This window comes from Amblyomma mixtum, chromosome 7 (genome assembly GCF_055824585.1).
Source record: "Amblyomma mixtum isolate Tamu chromosome 7, ASM5582458v1, whole genome shotgun sequence".
Classification (NCBI taxonomy): domain Eukaryota; kingdom Metazoa; phylum Arthropoda; class Arachnida; order Ixodida; family Ixodidae; genus Amblyomma; species Amblyomma mixtum.
The window spans coordinates 91,753,233-91,769,071 of record NC_143018.1 but is presented as its reverse complement, the minus strand read 5'-3'; the positions used below and the strand labels follow the sequence as shown (position 1 = coordinate 91,769,071).

The window sequence follows — 15,839 nt, the reverse complement described above, 5'->3', positions numbered from 1 at the left end:
TTCATGTTTGGCGCGAGGCCGATGTGAGTCGGCGACGCTCAGAGGTTGTTTAAGGCAAGCGCATTGTAGCTTCTCATGACATCAATGGCGGCGAAGTTTATATATGTCATCCACCTTTTCTTCGTTCATGCCACCTAGGATGATGTAATGGAAAATTTCATCCCCACTGCTGCTCCACACACACACGATGTTCACCTCTATCCACCAGGTAACGCAGCACTTGTCATGGCTATGAGGTTACACACTCACTTCTCGAGAAAAAATCCTGCGTTCAAATCAATATGTCCAACCTTTTTGTGTGACTCTTCTGCTTATGTGAAGCAGAAGAGCCACATAAGCATTAGTGAAATCACTCACCACGGCCAGTAATGCTCGCACATTAATAGAAACACATCATTAAAGGCATGACACGTCAGCTCGTGCTGATCAAAGCCACAACTGCCTGCGTTGGCAGCATCAAGCGTGAATGGTGCACACATGGTTTCTGAGATGACCTTACAGGCCATGAAATTTCTGAACACAAAGCATACACTGAATCCTTAGTAATGCAATGTTGATGTGTACAAGTTAATGAAAAAAAAACTGGAGCAAACACTTGAGCTCTGCCTTAAGGGTATGATGTCATAGTATTAGTGGGTTCATATCCGGAAGTGTGGTCATCTTTTTTCAAGTCACAGATCGCCGGGAATCCTCACAACACCTCTGATGCAGTGGTGCAGGTTGTGTTTCCATGGAAGCAACGTCGCGCAGCCAATCGTTAATTTAACTGCCACCTGTCGCAGTGGGCAGTTTGCAAACAATCCAGTAGGCAGGTTGTGATGATGTCACAATGTCATGTGACCGAGGTGCCTCACCTAGGTAGCTTCTCTGGGGATTTTTTTCACGGATTTTTCCATCGCAGCCAACAAAGCTGATTCCAGACATGGGGACCCTAAATCAATTGTGTTAATACTGCTGCTCAACCCCGTGGTGGTGAGGGGGCAGTAGTTGCCAAGTCATATGAATGCAGTGCAGAGAAAAGAAATGCCGAAACGGCACTGCCAACTGCTATGCACCTTTGGAGGGATGCACACGGAGTGCACTCCACTCATTCACTGCTTTCTCGAGAGTCATAGAAGGCATGCAATCTTCACTGTTCACCAGATGCAATTTGATATTCGTTAGGCCCCTACGAAAGTACACGTAAAGAAAACTTGGAAAACTGAAAATAGCCCATACAGCAGATTATTTCAGTATAATGACCAAGAACAACAGACAAAAATATGCCTCATAACTTAATTCGATTTTGTAAGCAATAAATGCAACTTTGGCAGTCAAATAAGCATCAGCACATATAAACAAAGAGCCAGGCAACCGGTTTCTACTCATAAAATGAAAAATTCCCTCGGTACCCCTTAGAACTGCACGAAAAGCTACGGTTATGATTTTCACATGGCATGGTACATAGGATTTAATGTCTCTGTACCTCACATGGGCTATAAGAAACGCAGCAGTGGAGGGCTCCGGATTGGGCTCTTCATGTCCATTTACAATACACACGACATGGATGTCTTTGCATTTCAATCACAACATAATGCTTTTGCCATAGGTCGCATTTAAACCTTAAATCTATACCTCAGCAATCGACATCATCGCCAATGCGCCACATTGTTGGGTTGCACTCGTGTAAGGAATTTTGCACTGAGCTAAATGCCTCGAGTCACATGCCTTATAAAATAGCCTCTAAACTGGCTGCCTAAACAGCGCTGAATCTAACTTTCTTTTTTATGGCCAACCTCCAGGACAGACCTCGACCATAGCATTGGGGGGGGGGTATGTTTAAAAGACAGAAGATCTGATATCGAATGGGAAGAGAACATAGCATCTGGAAGCTTTGCATGCATTAGGGTGCTAAATTAGCTATAATGTTCTTCTGAATCACAAATGGCCTAAGCAAAACATTTAAACAAACAAAGCTTTTCTTAAAGATATACAAAAGAAGAAAAAAACCACCTGAAGGTTTTCTGACGGGTGAAACCAGTGAAATTTGACGCAACACACAAGGGGTAGACAGGAAGGTGTTAAGCGCTTACAGTAGTTGTAAAACCAGCCCTGTCATGCCTGCATCTTCTCCTGTTTTGTGTCTATTTTCACTGGTTTCATTCACTAAACACAATTCACCAGCCACACTTCTAAGCAATCTGTAGCTTTTATCAGCTGACAAGAACGTCTGAGGATACATTATTTCATGTAAAATATTAGCCAACTGAAAAAAAAAATGAAACATCTAGAGAGAAAATTAACAGAGCTAGAATACAGGTAATAAGAGGCTCAAAATGTTATATATGAATGAAGCCAAGTCAGTCAAACCAAGGAAACCATAGCAAGGTATTATTTTTATTGCTTAATGTTACTGTTGCATTGAGAGAAGGAAAGCTGTCAAGCAATCATTTTATATTCAAGATAATGTGACAGACAACGTGCTGATGGTGGAAGCCAAATTAACAGCCTCCATTTGATGTGTGGTACTCTACAAACTGGGCTAAAGCAGCAGGTGCCTCCCCTTCTATTTTTATACGTACATATGTACCGATTCCGTCAAGTGTAGCCAAACATTCAAGACATGGGTTTGGCTTTCAGGTGAGGCATCTATAGTTTTTTTTTCTACGGTGTTATGTTCTCTCCTAGCTAAAAAGATTCTATATTTCTTTTGCTCTCCGAGGCTAACCATTACAACAATCAACTTAATAGTAGCAATACTGTCCAGTTCTATGAGGGCTGTTCAATGTCTTTGCATATGTACACACTAAATAAAAAGCTTCTTGACTTCCTGCACCACAGCAACACAAACAGCATTTCAATTTACAGTCAACTCTTGATGTGTGTGCACAAAAGGGAAAATATTGGTGCAAACTATGTGAGGTTAAAACAACGGGAGGCTTTTTAATTTGGTACAAATGATGTTGACAGGATCATATGCTTTAGTTCGAACTGACGGGAGTCCACTTTATGCACTGTACGAACAATTTTTTTCATCATCATCTATTCATATTCTTAGAAAAACCACACCTCAGCTGTGCTAATATATGCCTCCTTAGCTGCAGAGCCGGTCCGCTGCACTTGCATTCTGCTGCTGAGCACAAGTTTGAAAGTTTGACATTTTGCCGCGACAGCCACTTCAATTGAGGCAAAGATGACAATATGGCCATGAAGAAAGATTTCAGTGCACACTGAAGGCGTAGGCAGCCTTTGTGTTTTCTTCTCTGCATCTCTGAGTGTTTCATCACTTCAGCTGTTGTGAATATTCTTTGCTATAATGTATATCAAAATTCATATAATTTAAAGAGTTATATATGTTCGCCATAAGTGCTCATTAACGCATTTCGATTGATTAAAAACAATGCTAACTTCATGCACTAATTACACTTCGGAAAAGAAGACCGAAAACGCATGCCTATTTTCGGGTTTGCAGCACGTTTCATCGACCTCTGGTTCAAGTTATCACCCTCCAATGAAAAATATTGGCACGTCGTTCGCGTCATCAGAGTTAAAGCTTTCTGCGAGCATGCAGCACTTGCTCTTGGTTTGAACGCCGATTTAATGCACAATGAGGTGAAACAGGGACAAGTGGCCTCTCGTAATGCCAGTGGAGCAATTGGTAGCGGCCTACCTGACTCGTTTTGAAGCGTGACACCGTCAAACATTTCAGGGACAAGATAGACTGGTGATAAATTTAATGAAACGAAGGCAAAAAGGTCAGCCAGAAAGAGTGATATGTGGCCAGCTACTCTGCCACTCTGCAACATTTTGGAGAGACAGATTCATTCGAACAAACACCCAGGGGAAACGAGAACAGTTGCACGCCTAGTCGGATGTCACGAAAACGCACCTTAGGCTGCGGAGTCCGCCGCGTACGCGCTTTGAAGTTTGCGCCGCTCGTGACGTTCGCTGTGCACTTGCCTGAAATTTTCTTTACGAGTGAAATTTTCCTCCTTTCTCTCCTAATATGAACAAATGGATGGAAGATAGGAGCATATCCTTTGAAATGGGGTGGTGGCACTTGCAAGTACAGTGCTCTAGAACTGCGAGCCAGTCAAGTATAAATATGTTCTCTCCTTGCTTGTATCTTCCTTTGTGCTTTTAATTGTTATAAAAGTTTAACCTCTCCAGAAGTGTCCTCTTGCAATGTGATTGAGCAAAACGAATCTTCAAGACGTCAAGAATCCTACAACAATCATCTTTAACCCAATTTCCCTCTACGAGATCAAGAGAGGGAAACCAACTGGCGCAGTGTAGCTCGGGTGTCCACCGAGATATGCGTCATTTCCTTTCCTCATTTGAACGCTACCTCTTGGTTATAGTGAACTAGAATATACTCTTGGTGTTCGGTCAATCGCAGCTGCCGCCGAACAGCTCTGTGATTCAGGAACGCGCTGACACCACGATGAAGAGCGAGGCAGCGAAGAGCCGGCAGGTATGCCTTTAAAAAATAACATGTCAGGCACGCAATGTAAACAACAGCAGCGCGTGGCCGCCGCACTGCGCTGACTGCTGTCGCCGATATGCGGTGAGATCGGCGGCAAAGGTGCATGTCCAGTAAGCATGGTCAGCTGCTCTTTCCGCTCACACCCATGGTGCCGCTCTTTCTCGTCGGCTGTCGGCGGTACCGCTGTTGGTAGCGCTTTGCGAAGCTTGGACATTCAACGTCACGAGCGCGCCAGAAGTTTGACCAATCCCCATAAAGGAGAAAAACGCGCAAGAACTTCGAAGCACGTGTACGCGACGGACTGTGCAACTTACGGTACGTTTTCTTCTGTGTGTGATTCTGCCATCGCACGGCAGTGGCGCACCGTTGCACCACTGTGCCAGGAGTGGTACTGCGGTCAACTTCAAGAGTTGCCGGTAAATCAAAATGCTGTTTGTGTTGCTCTTGTGCAGGAAGTCAGAAAGCTTTATATGTACTGTATGTGTACTTCATAGAACTCAACAATGTTGCTTTCATTGATTTGGTTGTTGCAATGGTTAGAGTCAGAGCAAAATAAATTTAGAATGTTGTTAGCTAGGAGGGAACACAACACCGTAGAAAAAAAAAATACTATATATGCCTCCCTTGAAAGCCGAACCCATGTCTTGAACGTTTGGCTACACTTGACAGAATCGGTATGTATAAAAATAGAAGAGACGCCTACTGTTTTCTTTGCTTAGTTTCTAGAGTGTGACACATCACATTGAGGAGTTCATTCATATATATCCTTATGAGCCTCTCATTACCTGTATTCTGCTCTGTTCACATTTTTTCTCTAGATGTTAAAATTTTTTTTCAGTTCGCTAATTTTTTATATTAAATAATTTATATCTGCGGAGGTTCTTGTCAGCTGATAAAAGCAACAGAACTCTTAGAAGCGTGGCTTCCTGGGTGAGCTGGTAAATTTCGTTTAACGAATGGAACTAGTGAAAACAGAGAGAAAAGAGGAATGCAGGCACGATGGACCTGGTTTTGCAACAAGTGCACGAGTTGTACGCTCAACACCCTCCCATCTACACTTTCTTCTGTGTTATGTCCATTTTCACTGGTTTCACCCATAAAAAAAATATATATATATAGTTTTTTTTTCTTTTGTGTATATTTTAAGAAAAGCATACTTGTTTAAATGTTTCGCTCAAGCCAGTTGTCATTCAGAAGAACATTTTAGCTAATCTAGCACCCTAATGGATGCAAAGCTTCCAGATACTATGTTCGCTTCCCAATAACAGCATCAGTGCTCATTGACAGATCTTCAGTCTTTTAAACTCTCCCACCTAAAGCTAAAGTTGAAGGCTGTCCTGGTGGTGGGTCATACAAAGAAAGTTAGGTTCAGTGCTGTTTAGGCTGCCAGTTTAGAGGCTATTTTGAGAGGTATGTGGCTCGAGGAATTTAGCTCATTGTAAAATTCCTTACACAAGTGCAACTGAACAGTGTGGCGCATTGGCAATGATGTCGATTGCTGAGGTGTGGATTTAAGGTTTAAATGCGGACTATGGCAACGGCATTGTGTTGTGGTTGAAATGCAAAGACATTCATGTCGTGTGTATTGGAAATGGACATGAAGAGCCCAATCCGGGGACCTCCACTGCTGCGTTTTTTATAGCCCACGTGCCGCCCCGAAACGTTAAATCTTATGTACCATGCCATGATACAAACATAATCAGAGCTTTGTGTGGAGTTTTAAGGGGTACTCAGATAAGTTTTTTTTTTCTTTTCTGAGTAGAAAGCGGTTGCCTGGCTCTTTGTGGATATATGCTGATGCTTGTTTGACTACCAAAGATGCATTTATTGAATAATCAAGATATGAGGCATATTTTTGTCTGTTGCTCAATTCTGGCTCGTGGTATCAAGACTGAAAAGGACACCAAGATCGCTTTCTCGAAGTAAGCTGCATTGTAGACTAGCCTGAGAAATTCAGGATGAAAAATAATTAATCTTATCGCAGTTTTCTCGTGAGAATAGCCAGGGCTGGCAATATCCCATGAAGGGTGCGTTTTCAGTGAAAGTAGACTCTTGGTCATTATACTGAAATAATCTGCTGTATAGGCTATCTTCAGTTTTCCCACAGTTTTCTTTACATGCACTTTCGTAGGGGCCTAACGAATATCGAATTGCATCTGGTGAACAGTGAAGATTGGGTGCCTTCTATGACTCTCGAGAAAGCAGTGAATGAGTGGAGTGCACTCCGTGTGCATTCTAACAAAGGTACACAGCAGTTGGCAGTGCCATTTTGGCATTTCTTTTTTCTGCACTGCATTCATATGACTTGGCAACTACTGCCCCCTTAACACCATGGGGTTGAGGAGCAGTATTAACACAATAGATGCAGGGTCCCTTTGTTGCAGAAAATCTGGAGTCAGCTTTGTTGGCTGCGATGGGAAAATCCGTGAAAAAATCCCCAGAGAAGCAGCCTAGGTTGCAGGTTTGCCACCTCGGTCACATGACCTTGTGACATCATCACAACCTGCCTACTGGATTGTTTGCAAACTGCCCACTGCGACAGGTGGCAGTTAAATTAACAATTAGCTGCAAGAGGTTGCTCGGGATACGCAACCTCCACCACTGCGTCAGAGGTGCTCTGAGGACTCCCGGCGATCTGTGACTTGAAAGAAGATGACCACATATCTGGATATGAACCCACTGACGCTATGACGTCATACCCTTAAGGCAGAGCTCAAGTGTCCCTTCCAGTTTTTTTTGTCTACTTGTACACATCACCACTGCATTACTATGGATTGAGTGTATGCTTCGTGTTCAGAAATTTCGTGGGCTGTGAGGTCATCTCAGAAGCCATGTGTGCATCATACATGCTTGATGCTGCCAGGGCAGGCAGTTGTGGCTTTGATCAGCACGAGCTCATGTGTCATGCCTTTAATGATGTGTTTCAATTAATATGCTAGCATTACTGGCCGTGGTGAACGATTTCGGCAATGTGTGTGTGGCTCTTTTGCATCGCATAAACAGAAAAAATCACAGAAAAAAGGATGGACGAGTTGGATTCGAACCCAGGAATTTTTCGTGAGAAGCGAGTGTGAAACCTCACAGCCATGACAAGTGTCGTGTTACCTGGTGGATAGAGGTGAACATCGTGTGTGTGGCACGGAGCAGCAGTGGCGATGAAATTTTCCATTACATCATCCTAGGTGGCATGAACGAAGAAAAGGTGGATGACGTACACAAACTGTGCCGTCATTGACGCCATGGAAAGCTACCATGCGCTCGCCTAAAACAACCTCTGGGTTTCGCCAGCTCACATCGGCCTCACGCCAAACATGAACCAGGCAAAATAAAAGAAAATTTTTTTTAAAAATAGAAAATAAACTAAGGTTTTTGCAATGGCCAGTAAAAGGTGCTTTCAGTGGTTTGAAAAATAGCCAAGTGGTCGTTAGTGTGGTCAGCAGCTTCTTTGCGCATTCAAACTTTGCTCTGGCAGAGCATGACCTGTCAATTAGGAGGGAGGGCGACTCCATTTCGTTTTTGTTCCTTGTGAAACTTGATTCTATGGATTCTTCTGCCGGTGCTGATGTTTTTCTGGCACCTAAAGATGCATTGATTGCTCGAAAAAGGTACATGGCAGTGTAGCTTAGGGTTTCAAATCAGCGCCCAAAAATTTCTGGCGGTGCATCATAGTTTACTTCCGAAATGAGCCAGTGATGCTGACATCTCCTTTTCTTGCTTATGAAAGCTTAATTTCCTGTGAAAGTAGTGCTTTCCTCATTACAGTGCGGTTATTTGTTGATGGAGGCTAACTTTAATTTGTTCACAATGCCCCTTTGAGGGAGGTGGTAGAAAGGACAGTGTTGATGACACTTCATGGCACTAAGCATGGGCTACACCTTAATGCTGACTCAGTTCAAAAAGGGTCTTGATGTTTGCTATTGTGCAAAAAGCATCCCTGTCAAAACGTGCATCTAAAAGAGGTTTTGTACAGCTGTGCTAGACATTAACCAAGCTAGAATCTCCTTCGTTCAGTTTAACAAACCTACATCACGTCCATGTGAAACCCTTGGAACGATTACGGTCAGCTGCTCCTGTCATTGCGCTCATTTTTTTTCTTTTTCAGGCATTGGAGCTCACACGAAGATGCCAAGGACAAAAAGTTGCAGTGCTTTAGAACAACTCAGATACATCTTCACCAGCCAGTTATAGGTTGGAAGCCAGAGTGAATAAAGCAGTGTGTCTGGTGATCTTAGCATCCGGTGTGTGGTCAGAGTACCGCAGTTCAGCTGTCATCCTTTTATGCCAAGGGTAATAACACAGCTATGCATTGAACTGCGACAGGTAGCCAGGCTCAGGACTCGTATCTCTGTTGGGCCATATGTACGAGCACGCTTAGAACAGTAGGTTGCCTTTCCAGGCGTAGAATACATGATGGAGATTTGTCTTCTTGAAACTTTACAATGCAGGAGATTCCTTGGAACGGGCCCGCATTTGTTGTCCTTTTTATCTTGTTTGATTTGTAGCCATGTCCATTTCAATAAATGTGTTGTGTCATGTTGGTTTAGTGGCGCATAAGCATCTAAGGCTCATTATCATAAATGGCTGCCTTGGTGGTTCATTGTAATTTTCATCATGATTTTTGCACTCTGCAACTATATATTTCCTCTTAGAACTTTCTTGGTATTTTCTGACACGTTTAATCTCTTCATGTGTCATGCTTCTGTTTGTTACTCATCTCGTGTAGCATTCATAAGCGCGACTAATGAGAGCAAGTGGTTTGCAGTAGCTTGTCCACTGCATTTGCGAGTGGGAGGAGACAATTTATTTTCTTTTCTTTTTCTAATTATGCAGCTCTTTGTAAATCTGAAATGTTACCAAGATTTCGAAGCTCTTCTGTGCTCCTTGTGTTTGCTTATGAAATTTCTTTGCAAATTTAGGGAATTTTCAAGTGAATTCAGTCTTTGCTGAGAGCACAGGTTTCTAAGACTTTCAACAAGTGCTAGATTGATCCTTTATTTTCGTATGTTTGAACTAGTGTCGGAACACCTTATAAGTTTATAAAGAACACTTTATTGCGTTTCGATGAAGGCAAAATGCTAAAGGCACCCATGTGCTGTGTAATTCCGGCACCTCTTTCTCTATTTCTTCTTTCACTCCCACCTTCCTCCCTTTCCTTACGGCGCGGTTCAGGTGTCCGCCGAGATATGTGAGACAAATACTGTGCCATTTCCTTCCCTCAAAAACCAATTGACCAATTTACCAGTAAGATGAGATTGCTCAGTACAAATGCATATTGCTACAGCAAAAAAGTGAGGAGATAACCCCGTAGATTTATAAAGTGTGCTGACACCAGTCGAAACTTACGAAAATAGAGGATCAATCCAGCACTTGATGAAAGCCTCACAAATCTATGCTCTCTGCAAAGACTACATTCACTTGAAAATTGCCTAAATTTGCAAACCAAGTATTGCACATCCAAACACAAGGAGCATAGAAGAAATGGCAGACTTTGGTAACTCCTCAGATTTACAATGAGCTGCATAACTAGATAAAAAAAAAGGAAATAAAGTGTCTTTCTCTTCTCTATCTGTGCGATGAAGTGTGAAAAAAAAAATGGTTTGGTTTGGTTTATGGGGTTTAACGTCACAAGAAGGCATGCAATCAAGTCATGGGAAGAGGTGATTTATTTTCTCTTTGTTTTTCAGGTTGAAAGCAGACCTCATTCATATTTCCAACAGAATTCAGGTCTCCTCTCCGGCAGTTTTTGAATAATTTCCAGCCAAGCCATTGTTAATCACCTATATCGTATTTGTTGAATAGTTTAACGAAATGCTCTGTTTATCTTTGCTGTGTCCATCCTGACTGCCTTTCTTTTCTTGATGCCTTGCAGCACAGCGAACAATTACTTCAATGTCTGTTATTGTGTTCGCTTCTCTCACTAATTACAATGAAGCTGTAGTTTTACTGAAACTCTCTTAATGTCCATAATGGGTGTTATTTCCATAACATCGCACAATTCGTTCTACGTCTAGTTTCTTAGTGACATTGAGTCTGGAGCTTTAATGCGCAAGCTTCCACCAAATACTTGCAGCCTCAGCACTTTGTGGTGACCAGCTCATTTGGTTCTGTGCTGTCTCACTTGCATGCTGTAATTTTGTGCATCCACAATTATTTGCAATTTAAAAGACAGTTTGGAGTAGCTGTTTCATTGCTGTGTTTATAGATGAGGTTGCAGTCAGCTCTTCAGAGCACAATTCTCACACTTACTCAAGTGCTGTGTATTGCTTTGCTGGGCAGAAGCCACTCAGTGTACTCGTACTGCGACTTACCTCAAATTCCAACTTTTTTGAGCCAGCCTGAAACAAAGCTGTTTGGAAACTGCTGGGACACTTTCCAGGTAGCACTTCTGCTGTAAATGTCATTGTTTTCAGAACTCACTTACGTTAATATTTGAACATGAAGACAGTTCCTTTTGATGGAACCACTGATTTGTGCTCAAAGCAATCAGAGCAGGAGTTAAGACTTGTTATTACACCTGGGTGATAACAGCAGCAAGATGACGTAACCATGTATGATTACCTGCATCAAAGATTACGTTGAATTTGGGAATCCAGTGACTTCTCGTTCTTCAATACTTTTGTAACTCTTCATAGTATACAGAGCAGAGTAAAATGAAACTATTTTCCATATGCGAGCAGTGCGCAGTCTTAATCATGCATAAAGAGTGGCACTATGAAAGCTGCCTCTTTGTGATACATATATTTATATTAATTTGCAATGGGAAGGTGGTTGATATGCATTCTTTTTCAGTGGTTTCCTGGCTCTCTTGAGCCATGCATAACATTTGTTATTCTTGCCTGTGTTTCGAGTGCCTTTCCTGAATCAAAACGAATCTAAATTCTTCAGCGAACACTCTAGATGTCCCTTCCTTTTTTTTTGCATCTGTATTCTCTAATTGTACCAAGCAGCCTAGGCTTCTCACACACTCTTGTGTGTGTGTTGCAAAAGCCTAAACAAACACCATTTCGAAAAAAGATGTTGGGGAGCTCTGCTTAGAGTTGATGCACTTTTTCTTTTCATTCTGTTTGTTTTTCAGGTGAAAAGCCCCTTCTGACATCTGTGATTACATGCAAGTCAGTTGTGCAGCAGTTACCAAGACATTGTTGCCTGCCTTCTGGCCATGCTGCAACATATTGTATCAAAGGCTGTGTGAGCATTCACTGTAACATACCCTGCATGTTTGCAGGCAGTTGCCACAAAATTGTGCTTGTTTTCTCTTGAACAAGCGCATACATACTTTTACTTTCTTGTTCACAGAGGTCCCTCTGCAGGCATATCTTGGTTCTAGTGTCCTTGCAACATTCGAACTGCACCTTAAAGTATTCCTGAGCTTCGCTGAAATGCAACTTCACACATTGTCATGGAGGTGTTTGTATATGCCAAAGACAGATTGTGTAACGAGATGACCAGTGAGGTCAGGTTAACAGGTAATATAAGGCAAATAAGCATTGTGGAATGCATTTAGAGCAAGTTTGACTGCGTCATTGCGTCGTCTCATGGCCCAGCACTCCACCATTGATACATTGCTGTTGGTGTACCCGTTTCATCCTTGTCAGGGCACTAGTCCTGCAGTGTCATAATCGCTCTGGATTTTATTTATATGATGTGAGTTGTGGTGCTCATGATTGAGCCAAGACTGTGTGGCTGTGTGCCAAGCTTTGGGGAAAGCACCAGTGTAGTTTCGCTTTTTTTTATCCTCCATAGTGCCTGTACAAGAGATTAATTTTGTTAATGATGGTTTGTACTTTTATTATTCAATACCTGAAAATGTTGTTTAAGCAGCTGTTTCTTGAGTGCTCTGAACCTAGTTTCACTGAGCTGGTTTCGAGTGCTGTATTTATTTGAATGCACGAGATGAATTTTTGATGCTCAGGCGAGACATGGTTGGCCTGGCGGGGGCACTGCATTTTTGGCTTAAGTGCAGACTAGGTTAGGTAACACCTGGTAGTCATGGCCCTGGAATTTGTGACTGTGGTGTTATAATAAATAGCATTGTTTTAAACAGCAACAGCATTCATTACTTCATGATTCTGACACTGATTGGAAGCCACAACAAAGATTCTATAAATGCATCTACAGGCTTGTGTTATGCATGACCCTGTTTGCAGTTGTCATTGTATGATGTTTTTACTTGTGCTTGCTGTTTTTCGTAATGTAGGGAATGCTCAAAGGAAAAAGTCCCAAGCACTTTTTGTTATAGTAGGAAACAATGATTATTGACAATTGTATTTAGAACCATGATAAGCACCACTTCTTGTTTTTGAAATGCCGATGCCAGATTACAATGTCATTTATTTTGATGATAATTTTATGACGACTTAGCTGGTCTCATCAAAGATCTACTTTTCCCAGCCAGGAAGTATGCCCTCTTAGGTGTAAATCTACTCACAAGGGTAGCATACTTGACATGATGTTTTGTAGAAATGATGCTGGCAGCAGATGGTTTGGCACCTGATGGAGTTTATGCAGCATACACATCAATGCGCTTGGTGCCTCCCAAGCGCTTATCAAGTGCGCACAACATGGATGCTCACATATTCGTCGCAGGTGCCTAAATAACCAGGTTTCTGGGTTTTAAATCTGTTGCAAAAGGCAGGAGAAGGTGTTTTTATTTTAATGAGTATTGCATTGGTTTTAGATTGCTGACAGTGAAAGAGTGATGTTCAGTTCCTGCTCTTCTCATGTGTGTTTTTTTTATTTGCTGTGCTTGGCGTCTTATACTGTAGATAATAGTTGTTATCATTGTGTCTGATCTCTCTAAACCCGCCGCGGTGGCTCAGTGGTTACGGCACTCGGCTGCTGACCCGAAAGACGCGGGTTCGATCCCGGCCGCGGCGGCCGAATTTCGATGGAGGCGAAATTCTTGAGGCCCGTGTACTGTGCGACGTCAGTGCACGTTAAAGAACCCCAGGTGGTCGAAATTTCTGGAGCCCTTCACTACGGCGTCTCTCATAGCCTGAGTTGCTTTGGGACGTTAAACCCCAATAAACTAAACTAAACTAAACTAGATCTCTCTAAACGCCCTTGTCAATCGCACTGTTTAGTATCTTCGTGTATGCCATGACTTTGCGTTATTTTAGGTATTCATTCGGAACATGAAACTCTGCCACTGAAACTCCTGCTGTTATGTATTATTGTGTATGAAACCTCATGTAACTATAATAATATAGTAATACCCTTGTTACTGACGTGGTTGGCATCTATGCATGTATTCAGTTGCTATGACCGTTAAAACTATTCCATATCTGCAAGGTCTCACATTTCTGCTTTGTTATAGTTTTCACTTTACTTGAAGGAATTTTCATTTAATTTATGCCTCCCACCTTTATTTTTTTTTCATGTACGGTGTTGACATGGCTCGAATAGCTGCGTCACAGAGTGCATGAATGACAGCAGCAGCTGAGAATTCGATTGTTTTCTGCGGATTCTTCTTTGTTGTGGTGTGATTCAGGGGAAGTGTTCCCCTGCAATCTTGCACTGTGAGCAGGTTTATGCCTGTGAGCTAGCAAGTAATAAATGTGTTCTTTTCTCTTTGTAACAAGTCGTGACATACACAGATAAAGTCATTCAATGGGCTGTAATGTTTGTCGTTTCTGCTCTGCGCAGCTCAGCTGCAAAAGCAACAGTGTTTTTGGAGTCATGTACTTGTGATTGGCTGTCCTCGTGATATGAAATATGTGCCTAGTCTAAAAGAGAACAGCTTTTATTTTAGATCGGCATGGTCGAAGCAAGGCTCGGTTCTTAGGTCATGACAAGCTCTGATCAGCCTGAGTTTGAGCAACCTCATCATTTGTCAACTAACCTAGAGACGTAGGCCAGCTGTAATCAATGCATTGAGGCATACCCCTCATATCTAAGGAGATCCATGCATTGTTTCTTTGCGCAGGTTTGGCCACAGCTAAGAGTAGCTGCACCTCGTCTCCACAACAAAATACGGAACGATGCGGAACGTGCTTTCTGTGCCCTGAGTGCGGCTATGCTACAGCGTATGTCACTAACTTCAAGAGGCATCAGAGAATCCACACTGGAGAGCGTCCTTACCAGTGCAGCCATTGCAGCAAGGCGTTCACTACTTCAGACCACCTTCTGCAGCACATCCGTATCCATACGGGCGAGAAGCCACACCAGTGTAATCACTGTGGCAAGAGCTTCACAGAGAGGGGCAACCTGACACAGCATGTTCGCGTCCACACAGGCGAGAAGCCGTACCACTGCCATCACTGTGGCAAGTGCTTCACACAGAGGGGCGCCATGAAAAAACACCTCCGCATCCACACAGGCGAGAAGCCGTTCCGATGCCATCTATGCCCCGAGGTCTTTGCGCGCAAAGCGAGCCTACGTCACCATGTGTAATCTCACAAGAGGGCAAATGTGTAGTATTTTTTTTTTAGCAAGTAAGTTTTCGCGGAGGCTGTGTCGGAACTTCTCTTGGTGCGCAGTTTATTGATCTAAAGGCATCTGCTATTGAAATATGTTACAGCGTGTTGTGCGAGAATTTATTGGAGAAGTTCTTGTGAGCCATTGTGCGTTGTAAGAGCCTGTCAATTTCGTCCTGTTGTCTTGATTGCAATGATCCTGAAGGATATTTTGACATTATTCATGTTGACGCTATCTGATACGAGTTGCAATATTTGTATGAAAGTATGAGCGGTAACAAAATCTTAACGTAACTAAAATCAGATGGGAGAAAGATTCATCTTTGTTTTCTGTAGCATACAACAATTTTTGCAGAAAATGTGGCTCTGGCACATTTCTTTTGGCTGTTATATAAATTGGATAGGTGATCCTTTTCTTGAAATGACATATTGTATTGATATGTAGGTGTGTTGGTGGAAATTCATGATGGTCGCTGCCTTGTCATTATTAATTGTACACTGCACTCTATACATTGCATCTCATGGGAATGAGGGAATGCTTCAATGCTTCCTATCATCTGCTGCTTGTACTTTGCTGGTGAAAATGAAGCTGCAGCACTTGCTGACAGATTTTTCTTTATGCGTCTTTGAAGAGTTTTTGCTTCACCATTTTGCATTTTATTTCTCCCTTGGTGATAATTGAAGAGCAGTTTTGTGTTGTTTGCATCTTTGCAGCCTTTGCTTCATAGAAAATCCCACATTTACAGCACCTGAGTGGTTGTGCTGCTTTTTTGCGGAAATTTCAGAATAAGTCTTACAGTCGCAGCTTGTAGTGATGGCGTGTTCTCTTGGTTGTTGGCTTTCCTACATTGCACGCAGTAATATTGTGCAACCATAGAGATTAGATACCATAAAGAGTGTTGGAAGTAATGTTTGTGTTAATTTACTGTGGAAAAATAAAGTATGGTCAGAAACCTAAG

At 42.4% G+C, this 15,839-nt stretch overlaps 1 protein-coding gene across 6 annotated transcripts; it reads left to right on the top strand.

Moving 5' to 3' along the window:
• The first annotated feature begins 4,307 nt into the window (after window positions 1-4,307).
• Window positions 4,308-15,838, top strand: LOC149336835 (uncharacterized). Of its 6 annotated transcripts, none has more exons than XM_089553158.1 (4): window positions 4,308-4,453; window positions 8,568-8,752; window positions 11,541-11,653; window positions 14,391-15,838. In XM_089553158.1, exons 3-4 carry the CDS (start codon window positions 11,572-11,574, stop codon window positions 14,855-14,857), a joined length of 549 nt encoding a protein of 182 aa, XP_089409284.1. In that variant the 5' UTR covers window positions 4,308-4,453; window positions 8,568-8,752; window positions 11,541-11,571; the 3' UTR covers window positions 14,858-15,838. The 6 variants fall into 6 exon arrangements, with proteins under 6 accessions (XP_089409284.1, XP_089409280.1, XP_089409283.1 ...); XM_089553157.1 differs by lacking the exon at window positions 4,308-4,453 and adding an exon at window positions 4,642-4,881; XM_089553155.1 differs by lacking the exon at window positions 4,308-4,453 and adding an exon at window positions 4,642-4,881 and having other exon boundaries at window positions 7,469-8,752.
• The last annotated feature ends 1 nt before the right edge of the window (window position 15,839 follows it).

Coding starts and splice junctions, on each gene's coding strand:
- LOC149336835 (XM_089553154.1), top strand. CDS start 4,582: ATGGTCAGCTGCTCTTTCCGCTCACACCCATGGTGCCGCTCTTTCTCG. Junction 4,781..14,390: donor GACGGACTGTGCAACTTACG/GTACGTTTTCTT, acceptor TTCTTTGCGCAG/GTTTGGCCACAGCTAAGAGT.